The following is a 23714-nucleotide window of genomic DNA, read 5'->3' as shown; positions in this document are numbered from 1 at the left end:
CGCGCCAGGCTTCCCTGACCATCACCAACTCCCGGAGTTTGATCAAACTCATATCCATTGGGTCAATGATTCCATCCAACCATCTCATCCTCTTGCCCCCTTCTCCTACCTTCAATCTTTCCCAGCATCAGGGTCTTTTCCAATGAGTCTAAGAGAGGGGATTTGACTCAACTGAGCACAGGTCTCTTCTGATCTTAAGACTGTTGTTATAAAAACCCGTTAGGAGCAGGGCCACCCACCTGTGATGCCAGCCCGGTGTTCATGCTGAGTCATTTACATATATTATTTCACATAGCATCCTTACCTGAGTTCTGTGGAGGACTGGCAGAGATGGTGTTCATTTTCAAGTGGCTGGACCTGGAACCCAGGTCCCTCTAACCGCCAGGCCCGAGGTCAAAGGCACCACCCACTGTGCCATTGAAATAACAAGAAGTAGAATAAAATGCAAGCGCCTGAGCTTACCGGATGTTTTCTCTTCTTCACCGGGGAGGCTCATGGGCCATGGAAGTTCAGCCACAGGAATCTTAGCAGGGCTGGTCCTTGGGCACCAGCCAGGACAGCCCCACAGAGGAGCCAAGAGCCCCAGGGTGCTGCCGCCACTGCCGAGACACTCAGCCCCCTCCCTACTGGGAAATACCACTGGTGAAAAGTACTTCCTGAGCTCCTACTGTGTCCCAAGTGCCAGAAATGCATTATCTCATAGATGAAAATGTCCATTCTACAGATGAGGAGACTGAGGCTCAGAGAGGGGAAGGAACTTGCCCTGAGAGAAAGGGGTTCCTACCTGGTCCAGGGCCTCTTCTCTGGTGGCTGGGCAGTGATGCCTCCTGAGGACACTGTCCTTCACTTTCCAGTCCCACCCTGGCAGGTCCCCTCTTTGATACCAGTGGGCTCTTTTCTGCCCCTTTGAGGCACTTAGCTGCACTGCAGTTCATTCATTAACTGGGCCACTCGTTGTTCAATGTCCATCTTCCCCAGTAAAGTGTGAGCCCACAAGGGCATGTCTGTTGTGTCCCCACAGTGTCTCAGGAGCCCAGCATGGGGCCTGACACCCAGCAGTGATTAACATTTTCAACGTTAGCCGCTCAGTTGTGTCTGACTCTTTTGTGACCTCATGGACTGTAGTCCACCAAGCTCCTCTGTCCATGGGATTTCCCAGGCAAGAACACTGGACTGGGTTGCCACTTCCTCCTCCAGGGGATCTTCCCCACCCAGAAGTTGAACCTGGGTCTCCTACATCTCCTGCATTGGCAGGTGGATTCTTTACCATTGGAGCCACCAAGAAAGCCCTGACACCCAACAGGTGACCAGTAAGTGTTTGTGGGAAGAATGAATGAAGGATCGGATGAACGAATGAATGGCCAGTAATGCCCAGGAGGACAGAAGAATTGAATAGCCTTTCACAGACCCTGTGAGACCCCCTTCCCAACTTAAATGTCCCAGTGCCCACCAGCCCGGCAGCCACCGGCGGGGTCTGGACCCACAAGGGCCAGTCGTGGCTAGAGCCGCTCCTCCCTTGGGGCAGGGAGGGGGCTCTGGATGTTGTCGGGGCCCCAGGAGAGTCTTTGTGCCTCGTGTCTGTGCTGATCCGCCTGCCCCCTTCCCCACCCGGCCCCATTATGAAAGGAAAATGCGCTTCCAAAAAAGTGGAATCTGTCACGGTGATGGATAACCTAAATGGACTCTCCCCGCTCGCGAACAGATGTCGACGCTGAACTCTGTCAGAAATAATTAAACACCTTTCACACGGAAAAGCAGCAGGCAGGGCGCGGGCGCTCCCGGGCCGGGTCAGTGCGGAGCGAGCTGGCTTTCTACCCACCCGTCCCCACCGGGTGCCACTCGGGGCCCCTCCCGTCTGAGCCCAGAGGGACCACGGAGGGAGCAGAGCAGAAGCACCCCTCGGTGGGGCTCCCTTTCCGGACACACGGTTTCCAGCGCTACCTCCTGGGCTGTGCAGCCAGCAGTTGCCACGCGACGGCCAGTGCCCAGAGGGAGGGTCGGCCGACAGCTGGCGAGTGGCCTCTCTGCCAGGATGCTCACAACGAGCCGCCAGCCAGCCCCCGGGCCTGGACCAGTGACTGGCCCTCCCCGGGCCTCAGTTTCCCCACCTGAAAATGGGGTGGTGGGGCACTGGTTCTTAAGGGTCTCTTCCAACCCCAGCTTCCAGGACCAAGCAGCCACATGGTGGGAAGCACAGGGCTCGTGGAGGCTGCAGACCCCAAACTGGGGTGAACTGGGACAGGCCCTCATTCTCAGGAAGGGACATGAATTCATCGCCTCGTCCCTGAGTGGGGGGACTGCTGGGCTTGGAGCCTGCACCTTCTGTTCCTGCTGGCCGGGCTGTCTCTGCCCTCCACGAGGTGCACTGGGGTCCAGCAGAGTGGGAGACAGGGGCAGTGCGGTATGTTTGTGTGTGCGCGACTCCAGGGTCGGCCAGACCTGCGCCGCTGGTGACCCCACCATGCCCGACCTGGCACGTGGCTTGACCTGTCCAAGGTCCCGTTTCCTCTTCTGTAAAATGGGCCTGTGCCTGTCGGCAGAGCTGCTGGGAGGGTTTGATGGGAACATGTGCACAGTGCTTAGCAGAGCACCCGACCCTTATCAAGCCGCCAATAAATGGCAGCTGCCACGAGGATGGTCCTGGTGATCACTCATTCACTTGTTCACTCATTCATTCATTTACAAACCTCATCTCTGAGCGCCTTTGTGTCAGACCCTGTTCTCAGAGCTGACAATATGCCTCCACAGGGCTGCTGGCGACAGGCAAAGAGTAAAGTGGACAGACGGCTGGTGGAGACAGGTAACTGTGCAGGTGGACGGCTAGATGGGGAAATTTGGAGAAGTTCCAGCCCTGGGCGTCCAATTCTCTCAGCCTGAAATGCTGGGGGGATGTCAACCTGAGTTGGCAGCCCCAAGTCTGGGGGTGGGGATGACCCCCCGTAACAAAAGCTCCAACACCATGCACGCTCCAGTCGGCCCAGCCTGTTCTCCGGCCTTTTGTGGAAGCCTCCCTGGGTGTCCCTGGGTGGGGAGGGGGTCTGGCTCCCCAGGACAGCCCTCCCTGGGGCCCGTTGGGAGGCAGAATTATTAACAAGTGCCCCTCTGTTCTCAAAAGTGACCCAATCTGAACCATATATTCTCTGGTCTCCTGGTATTAAATCAAGAAAAACAGACAGTTTTATCCCCTTTTACGAAAAGACTACCAACGATAAAGGACCAGAGACAAAGCCGTGGGGTGCCCCCTATGTTTACGGCTGTCCTGACAGCGGTGGTGAGAGGCTGGAGACGTGCCAGGCCCAGCAGTGGCTATATGTTGGGACACGTTACGCGGATATTACAATGTACGGTGTCACGATATTACGCAGCCACTGAAAACACCTTAACACGTTTTATTTATGTTTGGCTGTGCTGGGTCTTCGCCGTCGTGCAGGCTTTCTCTAGTTGCAGCGACCAGGGTGAGGGCGACTCTCTAGTTGCCGGGAGTGGGCTTCTCGCTCTGTCGTCTCCTTTCGTTTCCAAGCACGGGCTCTAGAGCGCTCGTGGGCTCAGTAGTTGCGGTGCCTGGGCTCGGCTGCCCTGTGACGTGTGGGGTCCTCCCGGGTCAAGGATCGGACCCCGTGTGCCCTGCACTGGCAGGTGGATTCTTATCACTGGACCAGCAGGGAAGTCCACCGCTGAAAATACTGACTTTAGCCTGTACTTATTGGCATTTTAATCATATTTCCCTGGTTTAGTATTGCTTGGCCTACATATTATTGGGGAAAGAACCTGTCTTATGTGACCCTGTCTGAATGGAGGCACCCATCCGTCACGTGGGGTCGGTGCTCCAGAACAGATGTCCGGGAGGGGGGCCCCGAGTGGCAGCAGCGGTAATTCCTGGGGTGAGTTGGAGGCTGTTTGATTTTCTCAGACTCTCTTTCCTGCAGTTTCCATTTTTATAGTGAGTACATGTAACTTTTACAAAGCCAGTTAGTTTTTTTTTGATGTTTTTTTAGGGACCTCCCTGGTGGGCTAGTGGTTAAGACTCCTGGCTTCCAATGCAGGGGGCACGGGTTTGATCTCTGGTCAAGGAACTAAGATCCCACAGGCCACATGGCAAGGCCAAACAAATGAAAATAAATAAATAGCAATGGGAATAATAAAATAATTTTTAAAATGCTTTTAAAGGGTGGGGACTCTACATCCTTCCCCGGGGTGCCTGTCCCTGTGCTCAAGCCCCTTTCGGCCCTGTTCCTCCTCATGGCTCTCGGAGCGCTCCCAGAGTTGCCGGCGAAGCCCGGTCTCCCCTAAGCAGTTTCCATCAGGCCTGAAGGTCAGAGGCCGGCACTCTCCCCCAGCCAAGAAGGCGGCTGACTTGTGGAGTCTGGACCTCTATGGCTAAGTCTGTGTTATAATTGCCAAGATCCACTCTAGAGGGGGATTTGCCCAAGCACCTCGGGGTCTCTGCTTCAACCTGAACCCTCCGCCTCTCCCCCACCAAGCCCTCTACAGCCCCGATACCCCACCGACATTACATAGTCATTCAGTCACTAAAGTATGAACAAATTGACTATATTTTCATTTGGCTTTTGGTTTCAGCCCCACTGCTTTAGAATAATGGCCCAAGCTATTAAGCTAACAGTTTGATTTACAAGCTCCTGTGCTCTGAACGCTGGGATCAGACTCCTCTCTTTGTGGAAGACTAACCCTGCCTCGGGTCTCCTGGGCCCCTGACTCCCTAATAGAACAGGAGACAGCGAGGAAGGAAAAAAAAAAAAATCAGCAGTCAGCCAAGCAGTGACACCCAGAGATGCAGCTGATTAGTGGAAGCTGCTGAATCTAAGAAAAGGATTTTCTTTCCCACCTTTAAGCTCTCTTACAAATCATAGCAGGCTGGAAGGTTAACTCTCTGTTAAAGCCCCAGAGCGGCCTCTCAGCCCATCCACCCCACAGCCGCCCTCTTTGCAGACAGCCTGCACGGTTCAAATAAAGATGGACCATTCTCCGAACGGGCATCTCCAGCCCCGAAGTCACTCCTCCAGAAAGAGCAGACTCCAGGTGGACTGGCCCTCCCCGAGGCCCCACACCAGGGATGTATTTTAAGAACACTGCCTCGCTGTCGCGTTGGAAGAAGAATCATCTCAGGGTGCCGTGTAGGGCACTGAGAGCAGGGATGGAATATGTCACACGCGGGGAGATGGGGCAAGGGGAAGAATGATTCAGAGGCCCTGATGCTCTTGACAAGTCTTCCCTAAATACAGATTCCACCCCTCACCCCCCGCCCCGCTCCATCACAAATCAGATCAGTATGCGGGAAGGCTGACTCGCCAAAGGAATAAAGGCAGGGGCTTAATTGGTTTTACATAATCCGGCACCTCAGAGAGGCAGAATTTTTAGGCACCTGCTCACGAGGTGACACTGCTGCTCAAATCATGGTGAGCCGAAGCTCTGAGAATGCGGACAAGAGGGAAAGAGGAGGCTGGGTGAGGTGGGGGCAGGCTAGAGGAGACAGAGGCAACATTTCTGGCGCTGCTGGAGAAATCTTGAAGTCTGGGCGCACCCGGGTCATGGAAGGAGGTGGCAGGCGTTGTAGGGGAGGCAGGAGCTGGCACGCGCACCAGAAACAGCCCTGCAACCTGGGGATTCCAACCCCCCAGCCCAGCTGTCCCTGTAATCTTTCCAGCACCCAGGAATTTGCAATTTAATCCAGGAGGCACTTCCGCCCTCCCCCACTGGGTGGCCAAAATATTGGGTTGGCTGAAAAGTTCCTTCAGGTTTTTCTGTAAGATGGTTGCCATTTCGTGTTGAAAATCAGCTGGAAAATAGACTAAGACCAGCCTGTTTTGACGTCAGGTATATACGTCTAATCTCTGGAGATGGCTAGAATCTCATGTTGAGTTTTGGGAGTTGATAAGACTTTCCAGGTCCCCGGTTTCTTCTTCCAGCTCATCCCCAAGAGAATCCATCCTCCGTGATCTAAAGAGAATCTCCCCGGGTTTGAGAAGGCGTTCAGGTTAACATCTGCCGCCTCTGGAAGGACTCCTTCCCCATCTCCCACGAATCCCTCGATTCTGCACATCCCCACTTGTCAGTTTCTGTCACTTGGCACCAGGGCTGTGGGCATAATGGGGGTCCTAGCCGCCTGGCATGTGGCCAGCAGGAGGGTCTCGCAGATAAACAACATCAAATCACCTACTCAGATAATTCGGGGTTCATTCAAACTGAGGTTTGTCAACAGGGCAGGCAGGATGAATGCAGAGGCTGGTATCCTCGTATCCACGAGCCGCAAGCAAAAAACACAGCCTCCCTGGTTACCCTGGGAGATGCCAAGTTCATGGACATCAGAGAACACAATGCATCGGGGAGGAAGTGACACAATGGTGATGTTTTCTCTGGCCTCTTCCTTTCCTCTGCTCAAAGGGATCCTGGGAGATGATGCCTCCACGGTGCAGACAACCGTGGATAGTTTGACCAAAGTCCACTGGCTGGAGGCATGGCGGGAAGGACATCCAAGAAGATGGGGCTCCTGGAGGACAGCGGAAAGCCTCACCAACAGCTCGCACATTTCAAGAGCCGCCGAGGGGCTCCCCTGCGTGCTCTGAAGGACGGTCTTGTGTTGTGTCAATGCTCACAGCAACCCTACGTGACAGGGATAAGTCATGCCATCTCAGAGATGAGGAAACCAAAGCTTGGAGGCTTCAGTGGCCACTGTTAAAAAGTGGCAGGTGGTGGCTGAGCCCTCTGGCCTGCTACCTCCAGGCCTCAAGCCCTGGAAGGGCTGATAAATACTAAGGACCTGCAACTGAGGTCAGGGACCAGTGAGGGCCAAACGCAGGACCTGGGAATGAAAGCAAAGGGTAGTCAGAAACTCAGGTGTTTATAGGTGTCCAGAGGGTCGTGGCTGGCCCTGCTCTGGCTGATTGAAGCCCTCACAATAAACAAAACTTCCCACTGCCCTGATAGACTTTAGACCTTGACAAAGCCCCTGAACATTTTTTAAATTGCAGCTCGGCCCCAAGGCTAAAGAGGAAAGAGCCCATTGATCGGGGGTTCAAGCTTGTTGTATCAAATGATGCAAGGCAGAGATGGAGCCCGGCAGCAGGGCTGAACCCAGGGGGCGTGGAAACTACGCTGGTGCTCCAGAACCCAGCCTGCCTCTGCCTCTGCATCTGTAAAGTGGGGATCACAGCAGAATCAGATGCAACTGTGCATGGACAGCACGTGGCAGGGGCCTGGCTGGGGCAAGGTCACGGAGCAATCGCGTCTCTGAGTCGGACAGGGCTTTGCCATCTGCTCTTCTAGAAGAACAGTTCTCAAACTTGGCTGTGCCTGGAGTCCTCTGAGAGGTTTAAAATGCAGATTCCAGGTCACCCCCCGCCCAGGGCCCCCAGTCCAGTGGGTCTGGGGTAGCTGCCAAGCCTGCATTTTCAGTAAGTAGCTCCCCAGCTCCCTGGGTCCGTGTCATCTCCTCCTACACAGATGTGTTCAAAGCGCATATTTACCAAGTCAGGCAGCGCCCTTTCATATATTTGACATAAAGCAGGCCAGGGGTTCAAAAGGAACGTCCCATTGGAGGCAGGCTGTTGTTTATTAAATAGCCGTAAGGTTTATGAATGTCGGTCTTTTTTTTTTTTTTTTTGGTGATGTTGCACAGTATGCAGGATCTTAGTTCCCTGACCAGAGATCAAACCTGTGCCCCCTGCAGTGGAAGCATGAGTCCTAACCACCAGACCTCCAGGGAAGTCACTGGATGTCTGTCTTAATCTGCTCAGAACACTACTACAAAAATACCGTAGGCTGGGTGGCTTAAGCAATGGATATTTATTTCTGGTGGCTGGAAGTTGGAAATCAAGGTGCCAGCATGGACAGGATCTGATGAGCCTCTCTTCCTGGCTTATGGACAGCCACCTTCTCACTGTGACCCAAGCACTCCAGCATCTCTTCCTAAAAGGGCGCTAATCCCATCATGGGGGGCCCATCCTCATGACCTCATCTAAACTTAACCACCTCCCAGTGCCATCACCCTGTGGGGCAGGGCTTCACACACGCATTTTAGAGGGACCCACTTCAGTCCACAGCAGCTTCCTTTTCAAGTTCACTCAAAGCTCTGCCCGCTTATACCTCCTTCCACCTCCAGGTCATGTCTCTCCCTTTGGAACCCTGCGGAGCCATCTGCTTCCCCTTCTAAGTAACAGCCCCGCAAATACCTGGAGTAAGATACTGCTTTGTCACTGATGTCCTGGTTCTGGATTGTTCCTCCAGGCAGAGTTCCGAATGTCGGAAGGTGAGACCCTGTGTTGCAGGGACCATGGGTCACCTGAATGCCATGATGTCTGCCACACAGCTTACTTTCTCTCCTTCTCTCCACCATCACAGAGGATTTGTCGACTGGAACTGCCTTTCTACATATTTTTGAACAAAACTGCAGGTACAAATATTGAAGAAAATAAAACCCCCTTCTCCTTATAGGTTTAGCTGAAGGAGATGGAGAGGATCTTTAAGGATGTTTGAATCTCAGAGGCATTTCTAAGGACTCTGTTGCTTTATCTCAGGCTCCTAACCCAACCATCCATCAGTGCAACAATCCATCCATCAGTCCAACCATCCATCTATCCATCCATCAGTCCAACCATCCATTCATCCATCCATCTGCCCATCCATCCATCCATCCATCCATTTATCCATCCATCCCTCTGTCCATCCAATAATCCAGCCAGGATTTGTTGAACGTCCACAGGGCACCCCTAGCAGTCAAGTAAGGTCCCCTGTCCATTGACATTTCCCAGGAACAGCGTCTGGAATATGGCATCAACGTCCTTGCTGTCCAGTTGACGACCCTTAACTCTAATATTCCTGTTTGTGACTTGACAGGATCAGTCTTCTCAACCACAGAGTCTGTTCCTCCTTAAAATATACTGGAAGAATCTTCCTGCTTATTATTCTAAAAAGAGAAAAGGGGAAAGTCAACACCAAGCCTGTACCCCACCCCAGTGAGCCACGGACACCGCACATCTGAGTATGTCCCCAGCTTCCCTGGCAGCAACACAGGAGTTGTTCAACAGCCAATATGAATAAGCGATAAGGCGCTGACGGGCACTGCGTGGACAGCTCAGCAAAGGACTTAATTTGCAACCAAGCACAAAATCAAAGAGTCTGTCAACCGAGGAACCGTGCGCCTGGATAACCACCTTGCCGCTACCTGGGAAAGCACTGTCAGGTAAATTTCCAGAGAAAGTAATTAAGGAATCCCCATTGCCTAAACTCGGCAGCAAAATCGGAAGCTCTGGAATTCGATGTTCGCCAGGGATCTGGTGTCTCCTCCCAGCTTGATCCTTCATCACAATGAACAGTAGAAGTTTATGAAGAAGTGGGCTGGTGCGACTCCCCCCTCGCCCTCGGGAAGATGCTCTCTAGCACCGCGTGGTCTGCTCGTGTTGTCTTGGCAGAGAAGCAGTAGGCAGCAAATGAGACCCCTGCTTGCGGGGCCGGGGTAGGAGGGGTGAGATTAATACACAAATATATAGCCCTCTCTGAGATCTGGCAGGCGCCAATTAATATTTATCAAGTAACCACAGCACGCACAGTACCGAGTATCCACATGGAAAACACAGTCCAGGGCGTCGGGGAGTCTACCCTCTGACTCAGAAAGCTACGAGCGGATAGATGCTCCGTGTGCTTGGAGGCCCCCGTTGCTGATGGGAGGACCCATTGGGAGTTTAGGTCAGTATCTGCAGCTAGCGGCCTCCTCTTTCTGAGACGATGAGCAGTTCTCAACCAGGCATCCTCACCGCCGCGGCCTCCATGGGGTGAGCACCCGGGTCTCCGGGGCCTGCCCTGTTCACAAAGGTTCTCCGTCAGCACATCGCCTCCTCCCCTAACTCCCTCCTTCATTTGAGTTTAAAACAAAAGAAGTCTATTCAAGTAAAGGAAGTTCCGCTGCCCACTGCAGATTAGAACCCCGCCGTGACCATCCATGTCCTGACAGGTCTAAGTGGGGTGGGCGGGTGAACCTGTCCAGCTGGGATAGCCCTCCACCCCGGCAGGCTGACCCCCCTCCAGCCAGACGCCTCTGGGCCACCTTCCAGAAGAAGAGCACCAAGCAGACGCCCATCATCTGAGCTCTGAAAAGGCTAAGGGGAGACCCCCCCACTTCCTGGCAGCTCTGCTTGTCACGGTGCATGCTGACAACCCCATTGAAAACAGCCCTCGCCGCCACTGTGAAGCTCTTTCCGTCTCCCATTCAGTCCTTTCTCAGACAGTTTTTGAAAGGCGAAGAAAAGTCTGGAAAACGCTCGCCTCCAGCCCCCCCACCTCCACCCCCAGCCCCATCACCGAGGGAGAGGGGCAGCAGCTTGGGGGGAGCCGGGCTACCGAGCAGCCTCACCTGGCCCCACGGTGCACCGCCTCCAATTAAATCAAAATGGTTTGTTTTTAATGGTCTTTTACACTGACAAGTGGGCGATCATTTTGGGCCCACGAGCTGTCAGGGAACCGAGGCAAATCCTCCGTTGATAATGCCCAATGCTTCCAATTAGGAGCCGGGGCCGCTCCCGGCGTCCTAACGATTCCCCAGCCGCCCCCCAGGCCCCTTTGGCGCGGGCTGTTTCTTCTTCCTCCTCCGCCGCAAATTACTGACACAAAACGGAAAGGCCCCGCGTCTTCTCCGCCACGCCAGGCCCGGGCCCTGTTGGGCTTAATGAGCCGATGGAAGTTTCGTGGCTCCGGCGCTAAATTCTTTTCTTGTTTGACAGCTGCTCGGCTAAGGCGAGTGTTGACCTTATAAAAGATTTAGTGTTTCTCATTATTTTCTGTCAAGCTTCACAAGTGATGGCTCTGCGGTTATCATTTGCATCCTGGGGTGTGCGTGCGTGTGCGCGTGTGTGTGTGTGTGCGTGTGTGTGTGTGTGTGTGTAGGGGGCTCCGGTGGAGACGGGGAAAAGGGGCTTTCTCTGCCCGAGTTGCATTTGGTCCCCACACACCAGCTCCCGGCCTGACACCCTTCTCCTGGGGACTTTCAAAGAGAAGGTAGGAAGCAGAGCCAACGTGACCGGACGATTCGGTGGCTTCCAGGCCTCCCACATGGAGCTTCTGCAGAGGCACCCCGAGGCAGGCGAACTCCCAGAGCCCGTGGGAGCTGGCCCAGCCCGTGGTGGATGTGCCGGACAAAAGGACCGGCTGGGGCGGATGTGGGGCTGAGCACAGTTCAGAACCACACTCAAGCTTTATCACCGGGAACTTACGCTACTTACAGGCTCCATGGAAAGCCACGACCAGCACGATTCTGGCCTCTGCATCCGAAATGAAGGTTTAATGGTTTTGAAAAGCAGAAGCAATTTCTCTAAGTGGCATGCATCACTGTCCCCTGTGGGATGTCCCCTGTGGGATGACTATGGAGCATGTGTTAGTCCTTATTTGTCTCCTGCGCCTACGCCCAAGGCGGGTCGGGGGGCCCATTTTATAAATAACAAGACTCTGGGGAGTCCATGCTGGCTCTTTCACCAGCCTCCTGCTGGTCCCTCCGTCTCCTCTCTTTCATTCTCTGTGTTCTCCCCTCCTGCTAACCTACCCACTGGCCATCCCGGGTGAGGGTGCCCCAAGGTTGCCCCGAAAGGGAGAGAGACAGTTCAGGGCAGGTGGACACATGGATGTCTTCTCCAGGGGTTCTGAGTCTTTGTGCCCCCTCCTTGTTACCATGGGAGACCCTGTTTTGATCTCTTAGAGCAAATCCACGGCACACTCTCCCTCCCGTGCCCATGGCAGACCTTGCTAATCAATCACAGCACACTTTTTCAGGAGCCTCTATTTAGCCTGAGAATATTTTATGACCAAATGTGGCCACATCGTGATGGGGAGTGCTGCCTACTTGCCATTCCTGCCTTAGAGGGGCCATTTGAATAAACTGCCACGCTACCGCATAGGGGAAACTTGAGGATGTTAGCTGAATGAAAGAGCTGATCACCAAAGACCATGTACTGTATGACTTGATCATCAGGGAACATCCAGAATGGGCAAATGTCTAGAGACAAAGAGTAGATTTGTTGTTGCAGGGGCTGGAGGGAGGGAAACGTGGTGCAATTCCTAGGGGTCCAAGGTTTCTTTCTGGAATTATGAAAATATTCTAAACTTACATTGTGCTGGTGGTTGCATAGCCCTATGAATATATTAAAAATCATTGATGTATACACTTCTTTGGGAGAAAACTTTATTTTTTTCTTTAAAATTTTTTAAATTTAATTTTTATTTTATATTTGAGTATAGCTGATTTGCAAGCTCATGTTAGTTTCAGGTGAACAGCAAAGATTTATATACTTGGGGTGAATTTTATGGTGTATGAATTATATCTCAATTGTTATTGTTGTTTAGTCACTAAGTTATAGACTGTAGCCCACCCGGTCCTCTGTCCATGGGATTTCCCAGGCAAGAATACTGGAGTGGGTTACCATTCCTTCTCCAGGGGATCTTCCCGATCCAGGGATCGAAGCTGTGTCTGCATCTCCTGTATTGCAGGTGGATTCTTTACTGCTGAGCCACCAGGGAAGCCCTTATATCTCAATAAAGCTATTTTAAAAATTGGGGAAAAGCAGCCCACTGGAGTCAGATGAGTGCTCATCGCCCAGATTCTGTCTTTGGAGCCCCAAGCAGGGTGATAATGGGGCCCCAAGAAATGGCCTCAGATGAGGGAGGGTCCAGGGTGTCCTCAGCCTCCCCAGTGAGATACTGTGCCTCTCACTTTCATTGTTGTTGTCGTTCAGTTGCTCAGTCGTGTCTGACTCTTTGTGACCCTGGACTGTAGCCCGCCAGGCCCCTCTGTCCATGGGATTCTCTAAGAAAGAATACTGGAGTGGGTTGCCATGCCCTCCTCCAGGGGATCTTCTCCTGGAATTTGCTCAAATTCACATCCAGTGAGTTGGTGATGCTATCTAACCATCTCATCCTCTGCCGCCCCCTTTTCTTTTTGCCTTCAATCTTTCCCACCATCAGGGTCTTTCCCAATGAGTCAACTCTTCGGATCAGGTGGCTATAAGTATTGGAGCTTCACTTATCTGGAGCCTATTAAACTTAGACACTGAAGGAGCAGAGATGGGCACCAACCCAGAGTTTTTTGGAAAATTCAAACACCCTGCCTTGGGATTGCCCTGTGATTTATCTACCAGCCTCTGGCAAACAGATTCAGTGTTCAATTTTGATCTCAACTGCTGCCGACTAGCCTCAGCTAATCCTCGGGAATGATCTAGAGATTTTGTTTGGCTTCTGGAAGTAGCAAATCGATTCTCCTGCTCAAAGACAAATGCAGGACTGTCTTTTCTTCTGCCCCACCGAGTCTCAGGAACTTCACAGTCTGTGGAGCAGAAACCTGGTTCCCAGGCCCAGCTGTGCCACGTAGAAGCTGGGGCTCCTTGAGCCAGTGTCTCATCCTGAGAATCAGTCTCCTCTGTTTCCAGTGAAGATGCCCTGTCCCAACTCCTTGCCCCCTCCCCCTTCACCTGACACGGTCCCCCGCAGTCCCACGTTAGATCTTGCAGGCAGGCAGGAAGTTTGTTTTCTAAGCCCAGGTTTGGCTGTTCTCTGAAAACACAGCATGTGTCAGCAGAGCGGGTCAGGCCCTGTGTCCTTGCTCCATCTATTTTTGGACCGCAGAGAAATTAGAGCTGTAGTAGAATAACAATTTAGGGGACCAGATGTCTCAAGAGAGACTGCCGCCCTTGTTAATTACTTACACTGCAGACCTGCTCCATCAGAGTCCAGGACCCACCGCTTCCACCAGCGACATCCTACATGGATTTGTGTTCTACGGGGCCTCTGACCTCCAGCTGCCTGAGCTTGACAGAAATTACTGACCTGGGACTGATCCATAATTTTCAAGTACCTCTCATTAGAGGAGACAGCCTCTCAATCTTTTAAAGCGAAATCTCTCTCCCAGTCACCTGAGCGGCTGTCACTTAAAAAAAAAACCTAAACTAAAATCTCTATAGCTGTCATTTTTTTTTTTTTTTTTTTAGCTCTTGGGGAGATTTTTCTGTTGTTGTTAACTCGGCTATTTCTTCTCAGATTCTACCCGGACTTCTTGGCCCCCAGACTGGGCATTGGAGATTTTAGTGTCCAGTTGGGGAATCGTTGTGTGGCTCATGAGAGAGTTTGGGAAAGCAGCCTGGCCCCCCTGCCCCTTTTAGGAGGATGTGTCAGGGTGGGGGGACTGTGGGAAAGCTGCTCCATTTGTGAACTCGACAGTGGTGATCAAAATCTCTAGATCGTTCCCAAGAATTAGCCCCCTCCCACCAGGGGCTCAAGCCAAAGTCACACACCACTGGTAATGACCCTGGAGACGGGACTCAGGATTCCCATGGAATCCAACACAAATCACCAGCAAATAAGTCTCTAAATTGTGGGTGTGTGGAGGGAGAGACTTCTGGCCCCAAGCTGCTTCTCCAAAACGCAGCTTGAAAATCATCCCTCGTGTTTTCATCTTAAAAAGACAAATAAGGGAACAGATAAAACCGAAGCTCTCTCTGCTTCCCTGTCCTCCCCTCTCCCTTCCAGAGGGGAGGCCAGGCAGGACTTCTGGGCATATTCTTTCCTCCAATTTCTTTCCATTTGACTAGATTCATGCAGAGGCTTGAATAACACAGGGGATCATTGTGTAGGTTTAGAAATTGTCAAATAAATGGCATCCTACTTATGTTCCTTTCTTGCATCTTACTTGCAGCCTGTGAGATCTAGTTCCCCGATCAGGGATAGAACCTGGGCCCCCTTCACTGGGAGCATGGAGTCCTAGCCACTGCACCACCAGGCAAGTCACTGCTGCTGCTGCTGCTGCTGCTGCTAAGCCGCTTCAGTCGTGTCCGACTCTGTGCGACCCCACAGACGGCAGCCCACCAGGCTCCCCCATCCCTGGGACTCTCCAGGCAAGAACTCTGGAGTGGGTTGCCATTTCCTTCTCCAATGCAAGAAAGTGAAAGGTGAAAGTGAAGTCGCTCAGTCGTGTCCAACTCTTAGCGACCCCATGGATTGCAGCGTAACAGGCTCCTCCGTCCATGGGATTTTCCAAGCAAGAGTACTGGAGTGGGGTGCCATTGCCTTCTCCACACACAAGCATAAGAACTCAACAAACACCAAAGGGTCTGATTCACACAGATCACTTTGGCACCAAAGAAAATAAATTAGAAAATCAGTCACAGACGTAACTAATGAACTTGCCTGGAAATGTAAAACCCTATTTATAAATAACTTCAGGATGAAAGAAGAAATCCGAATGAGATTTGATGGAGATTAGATGAAAAGAGAATCAAACAAAAATAAATATTCTCAAAACTTGTGAGATGAGATAAAAGAAAATTTAGAGGGAAACATAGTTGCCAATGCTATGTTTTACAAATGTTGATATTAGGGGAAAAAAGAAAGATTAAAAGGCAATTACAGCTAAGCAGACAACTCTAGATGCTGGAAACAGAACAACAGAGAGACTTCAAAGAAGGAAACCACAAAGTCAAGAGCAAAATTAATGAACGTCAAAGGCACAATTAAAGATATCAATCGGATGAAAAGTTGATTCATTGCAAGTAGACCGGAAAAGCACAGAGGCTTTCAAATGAATTGGGAAATGGGATCCAGGAATCCAGATCCCCTGGGGCAGAGTGGGGACCATATGACAGGGGCAGGGACCTCAGGAAATGGTGATGGAGTGGCTCCTGGTGTCAGCTCTGCCCAGGACCATGGAGACCCTGAGAGAATCACTTCCCACCTCTGTGCCTTGGCTTTTCCATCTGTATAATGGGAGAGTTGGAGATACTGATCTCTGAGGTCTCTTTCAACCCTAGGTTTCTGGGAATCTTTTATTCCAATCTGGTTACAGAGAGGCAAAGGGTATCATCCAGGCAGGGGATTGTGGTCCCTAACAAATCTTTTTTTAAGGCTTGATGGTGATAATTGCTCACCTCCCCGGCCTTGTCTCTGTGTCCCCCAGCCACACTCACTGGCTTTCATTCTCTCCCGTTTGGCCACATTTGCTCAGGGTTTGGGCTGGTCCCTCTCATCTAGAACATCTTTGCCTTCCTCTTCTGGATAGCTCCCTCATCCTCTCTAGAAAGACCTTCCTGCCGCCAGATGGACTTAGAATTCCCCAGTCCACAGTGCTACTAATTGCCATTAAATGATGCCATGTACAGTGCGTTCAGCGGCCGCCTCTTGTGCCATCTCGCAGGGTCCGTGTGGGCTGGCCTTATTCACCAGCACGTCCCCAGGATGTCCTGTGTAGTGCAGGCACCTGGTCCTTATTTGAGCAATGTATTGAGATGCTCCCCATTCAAACAGGACCAGCGCCTTTGCCAACCTGCCCATCCTGCTCCCAGGGCTGCTGGCAGGCCAGTGGCGCTTGCCTCTTATTTACCTGCATTGACCTGAGAGTGACTCAGCTCCATTCAGCAGAGCTGTCTCCTGCCAAAGCCGTTACAGTTTCTTAGCTCCAGGCAGAGACAGACTGCAGATGGCTTAATTTAGAAGCATCTCGGAAGGAATTCTTTGCTCCATAGCTCTTCATCCTTTGACTCCGGGGGTCTGCGGGGTCGTGACCACACGCGCTTGAGGCCTGACTTGTGGTTAGGACCCTCATCTCTGGTGGAGCTGCTATTTTGGGAGGAGAGAGTGTGCAGGCGGGCGGGATGGGAGCTGCCTGGTTTCCAGCAGGGCCTTTCCCTTGACTCATTTCCTGGGCATTTGTTAAGAGAGTGGAGTTTCTCAGTGAGGATCTGGGGCCGGGAGGACCCCACGGTGCTGGGGTTCTGTGAGACCTGGGGCGAGTGACCTAACCTTCTGGGGCCCCTGGCTCCCCATCTGTAAGATGGAGACAACAGTGCATGCTCTGAGGCTTGTGTTAAATAAGTGCACTGCGCCTGGCAAACAGCAAGTCTGTTACCAAAACAGCCATGGGCCCAAGGTCCCAGTCGCTGGTCTCCAGGGCACATTCTGCAAAGGGGCACTTGCTTCTTGGTGTTCTGAAAGCCGAAACACCCCTCTCCATGAACTTCCATATTCTGCTTCGGGAGCTGGGGACTTCATGGGTACAGAATAGGCCCCTTCTCTTCTCTTTCTGTCTCGTGGACTCCCCTGGTGGTTCAGACAGTAAAGAATCTGCCTGCAATGCAGGAGACCCGGCTTTCAATCCCTGGGTCGGGGAGATCCCCTGAAAAGGGGAATGGCAACCCACTCCAGCATTCTTGCCTGGAGAATTCCATGGACAGAGAAGCCTGGTGGGCTACAGTCCATGGGCTCACAAAGTGTTGGATACAACTGAGTGCCTTTCACTTCTCTTTCTAAAGAACAGTCCCATGAGGGCCGGGGAGTCAGCTTCTGCTTGAGTGAGCTCTCTGGAGAGTCCCCCAGCCCCAGCCACTAAGCATCTCCTTTGATTTTTCACCTTCTCCCTCTGCTGACACCATTTCCTGTGCTGTGTTCCCCTGCCAACCCTCTCATCCCAATCCTCCCAGGCCATAGTCAAGTCCCACCTGGCCTGAGAAGCCCTCCCTGAGCACCTGAAGCCTGGTGAATTACGCCCCCTTCCTTCCTTCACTCATCCACTCATCTGTTCGGTATTTTCAACTTTGTTTCAACACATCCTGAATGCCAGGCCCCATGCCAGGCACTGGGGGTCGTTGGGGAACAGGGCAGGTGCAGACCCCACCTTACAGGGCTCTGGGGCTGGACACTCACCTGTGCTCCCCTGGGTCCCTCCCATGCAAGACTGAAGTCATCCATCCCATGAGTGACTTAACTCCGAGAAAGTCCAGCAGGAATGGGAATCCTTCAACAGCAGGGACCACATACTAAATGCCTGCCTCCCACATGTCAGCCCGGTGCTGCTGAGAACACAGTAGGTGTCAGAGTGTGTTGTCAGTCACTGGGGCGAACCTCTTGTGCCCCAAACACCCCTGTAGAAAACCAGGGGGACATGGAAACAGGAACACCAAAGCACAAAGGGTGTGGCACTTCACTGTGCTTGGCAGTTAGGTACTTAATAAATACTTTTTGATGGATGGATGAATGAATATTTCTTCCTTGACAAAGTTTCCAAGGAAGGAAAAAGAAAACTTCCCCTGGGCTTCTCTTTTGTTTGTGTGCTGATGTTAACCTGATTACCTCTAAGCTGAGCAGCACCTAGGACCTAGATCCTCCTGCCATCTACTCAGGAGACTAGTGTTCCAAGCCCCCTGCCACTAGCATTGCACACAATCACATCACCCACTGTCAGCACCACCCACCATCAGCACCACCCACCATCAGCACCACCCACCATCAGCACCACCCACCATCAGTACCACTCACCACCCATCATCAGTACCACCCACCATCAGCACCACCCACCATCAGTACCACTCACCACCCATCATCAGTACCACCCACCGTCAGCACCACCCACCATCAGCACCACTCACCAACCACCATCAGTACCACCCACCATCAGCACCACCCACCATCAGTACCACTCACCATCAACACCACTCACCACCCACCATCAGCACCACCCACCATCAGCACCACTCACCACCCATCATCAGTACCACCCATCATCAGCACCACCCACCATCAGCACCACCCACCATCAACACCACCCACCATCAGTACCACTCACCACCCACCATCAGTACCACCCACCACCAGCACCACCCACCATCAATACCACCCACCATCAATACCACTCACCAACTGCCATCAGTATCACCCACCATCAGCACCACCCACCATCAGTACCACTCACCACCCACCATCAGCACCATGCACCGTCAGTACCACTCACCAACCGCCATCAGTACCACCCACCATCAGCACCACCCACCATCAACACCACCCACCATCAATACCACTCACCACCCACCATCAGCACCACCCACCATCAGTACCACCCACCACCAGCACCACCCACCATCAATACCACCCACCATCAATACCACTCACCAACTGCCATCAGTATCACCCACCATCAGCACCACCCACCATCAGTACCACTCACCACCCACCATCAGCACCACGCACCGTCAGTACCACTCACCAACCGCCATCAGTACCACCCACCATCAGCACCACCCACCATCAACACCACCCACCATCAATACCACTCACCACCCACCATCAGCACCACCCACCATCAGCACCACTCACCATCAGCACCACTCACCACCCACCATCAGCACCACTCAGCATCAGCACCACTCACCACCCACCATCAGCACCACCCACCATCAGCACCACTCATCACCCACCATCAGCACCACTCACCATCAGCACCACTCACCACCCACCATCAGCACCACTCACCATCAGCACCACTCACCACCCAGCATCAGCACCACCCACCATCAGCACCACGCCCCATCAGTCACTGGTGGCTCCTGGCGTTCCCGAGTTCTGGCCTCATCACTCCAGTCTATGGCTCTGTCTTCACATGGCCTTCCCCTCTCCCTGTGACTTTTGTCTCTTACAAGGATGCCTGTCATTAGATTCAGAGCCCACCTAAATACTTGGGATAATTCTCATCTCGAGATCTGTAATTATATCTAGAAAGCCCCCTTTCACAAATAATGGTCACAGTCACAGGTCCTGGGGTTAGAATGTGGATGTGTCTTTGGCCGGGAGGTCACCATTCAGTCCTTTCGAGAGCCACAGGGATGCGTGGACTTCAGGGCTGTGCTTCCCAGTGAGGAATGGCTGGCGCCTGCCCCCCGGGTCAGGACTATTGCCACTCTGGATGCCACAGATGACCATGGAGGTCAGCTCAGCATCTCCATTGGCCGGGGTGCCCAGGAGGTCTTACTGAGCGTCTCTAGCTGCCTTCTGGGAAGCACGGGTGTCAGGAGACACATGTCACTGTCTACAAGCCCCTGTCCCATGCCAGAGGGGACGCAGGATAGACCCTGGAAAAGGCCTTTTGTTTACGGCTACTTCCGTCCTGCACGAAGTATTGGACCTTCTCTCTTCTCAGTACCTTCCGTGAGGCCACTTGGTAAGTTTTCTGAATCAGGAGACCAAGCTGAGAACAGCATTGTGGTGTGTCATGTAGACACTGCTGTATTTGAGATGGATAACCAAGCCTTGAGCCTGGGCTTGAGTGGCCTTTGGTGACAGTGGGATGGGCCCGCCCAGGGGGACTCAGAGCTTTGGGCCTGGGCTTGGGCCCTGCCTGGGGAACAACCCTGATGCACGGCCCAGAAACGGGAGGCCTGAGGCTGGAGCTGGGACGGCTCCTGGAAATGCCACCACGAGTGTCCACAGAGGGACTGGAGAAGCATGTCCATGAATCTCCTGCACTATTTGTTCCTTAGGACTTGTGGGCACATATTTTCCCAGAGGAGCGGGTCATGGCTTTCTGCAGAGACTCCAGAGGGCCCACAGCCCCCAGAGAATGAGGGATGCAGATTTATGTCCTGGAGTAGCTTACTCAATCTACTCATCACCATTTGATTTTTTTTTTTTACCAGTTTCTAATAAGTTTTTGCAGTGCCCTTCAGACGCAGCCAGAGCGGCAGCCATGGCAGAATATTCTAGAAGGAATCCAGAACCTAGTACCCAGGGGTTCATGGTGGGGGGAGTGCTAAGGCAGAGCTTCTCTGTCCCTGATTCCCTTTGGGGCCAGCCCTGGACCAACTCTGCTCTGGGCCTCAGTTTCCTCACCTGTAAAAATGAACACAGTGGAGTTAGATCCCACTGGGCTCTGCATGCACCCTGACTCACTGTCTCCCTGGACCTGAGGTGTCCCACCCTAACCTGTGACCGAGACCTTGGACTGGGGGAGCTGACGGGGTCCGCAAGGAGGTCGAGCTCTGGTGAAAGTCATGACCTCCCCCCGGGGGTGGGGGTCCCCAGGCCACGGTGAGTCCTGATGGGGACCAGGGTATGGGACACAGAGCACAAAGAAGTTCCCTGCAAGTTCCTCCCACCTCCCCTCTGTCTGTGAGCGCTAAGTTGCTCCAGTCGTGTCCAGCATTTTGCAACTCTACCAGACTCCTCTGTCCATGGGATTCTCCGGCAAGAATACCGGTGTGGGTTGCCCTGCCCTCCTCCAGGGGATCTTCCTGACCCAGGGATAAAACGGGTGTCTCTTACGTCTCCTGCATAGGCGGGTGGGTTCTTTACCACTAGAGCCACCTGGGAAGGCCTGCCTTCCCTCTGTTTCCTTTTAATTCTTCATCTGCTCTCCATTTCTCTTTTTTCTCAGCTCTGTGGTCTTAGCTAACCCCTGCAGGGAGGGGTCCCTTGGCCTGGCTCTTGACGAGAACCGGTGGCTGTGCTGGCCATGTGGGTCCCACCTTATCCTGAAGACACAGCAGAGCCTTCAGCTGCTCCAGCGGACCCTTCGTCTGGACCACCACGTCCCCTCGTGACCCTGAGCTGTGGGGGGCCCCAAGGCCAGCACACATGCAGCCCCCTTACCATGGAACCCCCAGTTCCTCCTATAAGCCCCCTTTGTTCCCCAGAGAGGCCCTGACTCTGGGGAGGGTCAAGTCCATCTCTTTGTGCTCCTCGCAGCCCCCAACCACTCCACGGACTCTCATGAAACAGCTGTAGCCATCATCCACATCTTTTCCCCACCCCTGCCCCTGCCCCCCGCCCAAGAAAAGTGAGTTCCCCTCGTTCACTGCAGGACCCAGTGCCTGGCACAGAGCTGTGCTCAGAGCTTAACACGTGTGGCCTGAATGAATGAATGAATGAACGGATGCATGCCTAAACAAGCAAGCCTGAATGAACCCTTTCTACCCCGTGCCTCCGTAGAAGAGAAATGCCATTTGGGGGGGATTCTCATATATTTGGAGGTGCTGCAGCAGACCTAGGAGACAGAAGGGTCTCCACTCATCACCACTTCTCGAGAGGGAAAGACTGGTCAAAATACTGACTGCACAACAATTTAACAGCAGAGGCCCCCACGCCTTGCGTCTGGCTCTGGTTCTGGCCCAACTGTCAGCCGCGGGGATGGGGGTGGGGGTCAGATGGTCTTACAGTGACAGACAGGGCTCCAACTGTGCCTGGAGGCCCCCCTTGGAGAGAGTGGTTCGTTTGGGGTTTTAATGGTGGAGAATCAGCTTTGAAGGATGATGCTGGCTGAGAGGTCCCACTGCCTGGTGACCCCCATCACCGGCAGCTGATATTTATCAAGTGCACGTTATCTCGGCAACAAGCAAGACAGAAGGAAAAACGCGGGCACCGGTCAGCTCTGCTCTGACGCCCCTCCCTGTCCCACGGTGGGTCCCCCCACCTTCACCCTGGAACACCAGGACAGCACTTTCCCTCCACTTGGTTCCCTCTGACAGAGACGTTCATTATCAAAGGTGGAAGGATGGGGCGTCCCCAGGGGAGCCCTGGAGCACTCAAGCCCGCTGACTTGGCTCTCCCTCTGTCCACAGGTGGGCCCCCATCTCGCAACCTTCCCCACCGAGGCCGATCGCCAGAGAGCCTTCAAAGCCCACCGGGAAGAGTGTGCCGTGCGCCAGGGGACCCTGAGGATGGGCAACTACACCCACCCCTAAAGCCTGTCTGACGCGGTAGAAAATTCTCTGAAGGACTCACCTGCTTTGCCCAAATCACACAAGACACTCCCCCATTGCTCCAGGTTCTGCCTCGGCCAGGACCTCAGACTCGGGTCTTGGATGACTTATTTTTGCTAAGAGCCCCCTTTAGAGTTAGCCACTCTCGCTCCCCTTAGCCCCAGCAATCCCTCACTTAGGGACTCCCCTCCAGCAGGACTCTACCTCGCTTCTCAAGCCCCAGGCTGATAAGAGAAACTCAAGTTTCATGGCAGATTTTATAGGCTCCAGACTAAGGCTCTGTCCTCAAGTATTAAAAACAACCCAGGTATTTGCTGTAGAGAGTGTGACAGTGTCATGCTTTGAAAACCCTCATTTAGTATTCCAAACATGAGATTTCATTTCTTTTTTCGGGGATGCCTGATATCTCTCCATGGCAGTACTATCTCTCTGGGGCCCCTGACGGCAGGAAGAGCCCACACTCCGTACTTGGAGCGGGCCCTCACCTCTTCAGGGCTAAGTTGCCTCCACCAACACTGACCTTGGAAGGTCACCCCTCCCACCTCCTGAAAGACAATGCCCTCCAGGGATGAAAGCACCCAGACTGGGGCCCTTCGTACCTCCAACTCTCTGCAGGTCCTCTGCTTTCTCCCCACAAATTAGATACCGATCTACTTTAAATTAAAAGAGCTATTTGTCATCCTCCTCTTGTGCCTTTATTTGAAAACCGGTAAACCAGTGTGAGAATCAGCCTCAGACTCTCCAAGGGCCATGACTTTCTCCACAACATCTCAACCAGCACCTATAAAAAGTCAGGCAAACTCTTAAGTTTTAAAATCCCCTGACTAGTCTGAGGGTTCCCAGCATTGACCTTCAACTTGGATCTCTCCCCAGAATCCCACGCTCATTTATCCAACTGCGACTCCCCGGCCCCCTGCCCCGGGCCAGGTGTCTCCACTCAAGCGTCGGCCATTCATCTCAAACCAGCACAGCTGAGACAGAATTCTGGATTTTTTTTCCTCCACCAAACTTGCTTCTCCCTCCATTTTCCCCATCTCATACTTGAGACCACCCAGAGGCTGAAGACAAAAATCATCACGACTCCGCTTCCTTCACTCTTACATCCAATCCATCAACAAGCCTGTCAGTGTTTCTTCCAAAAGCACCCTGATTCATCTCTGGGTCCCCATCATCTGTCTGGAGAATTGTATCAGGTTCCTGCTTCTCCCC

General features: G+C 52.9%; 1 protein-coding gene across 2 annotated transcripts in view; it reads left to right on the top strand.

The window, feature by feature from the left end:
- The window catches only part of CFAP77 (cilia and flagella associated protein 77), a 152051-nt gene extending 128876 nt beyond the window's left edge, over window positions 1-23175 (top strand). The window contains exon 6 of one of the 2 annotated variants that reach the window (XM_070380102.1): window positions 22365-23175. In XM_070380102.1, coding sequence (XP_070236203.1) covers window positions 22365-22487 — 123 coding nt within the window. In that variant the 3' untranslated portion in view covers window positions 22488-23175. Of the gene's footprint in view, window positions 1-14683; window positions 14820-22364 lie in introns of those variants that run through there. The other variant, XM_070380103.1, reaches the window with a different exon arrangement.
- Window positions 23176-23714: the final 539 nt, after the last annotated feature.

The sequence above is a fragment of the Bos mutus genome, chromosome 11 (assembly GCF_027580195.1).
Source record: "Bos mutus isolate GX-2022 chromosome 11, NWIPB_WYAK_1.1, whole genome shotgun sequence".
Taxonomy (NCBI): domain Eukaryota; kingdom Metazoa; phylum Chordata; class Mammalia; order Artiodactyla; family Bovidae; genus Bos; species Bos mutus.
The sequence above is the reverse complement of the archived record's forward strand: the minus strand, read 5'-3'. Positions and strand labels throughout refer to the sequence as shown.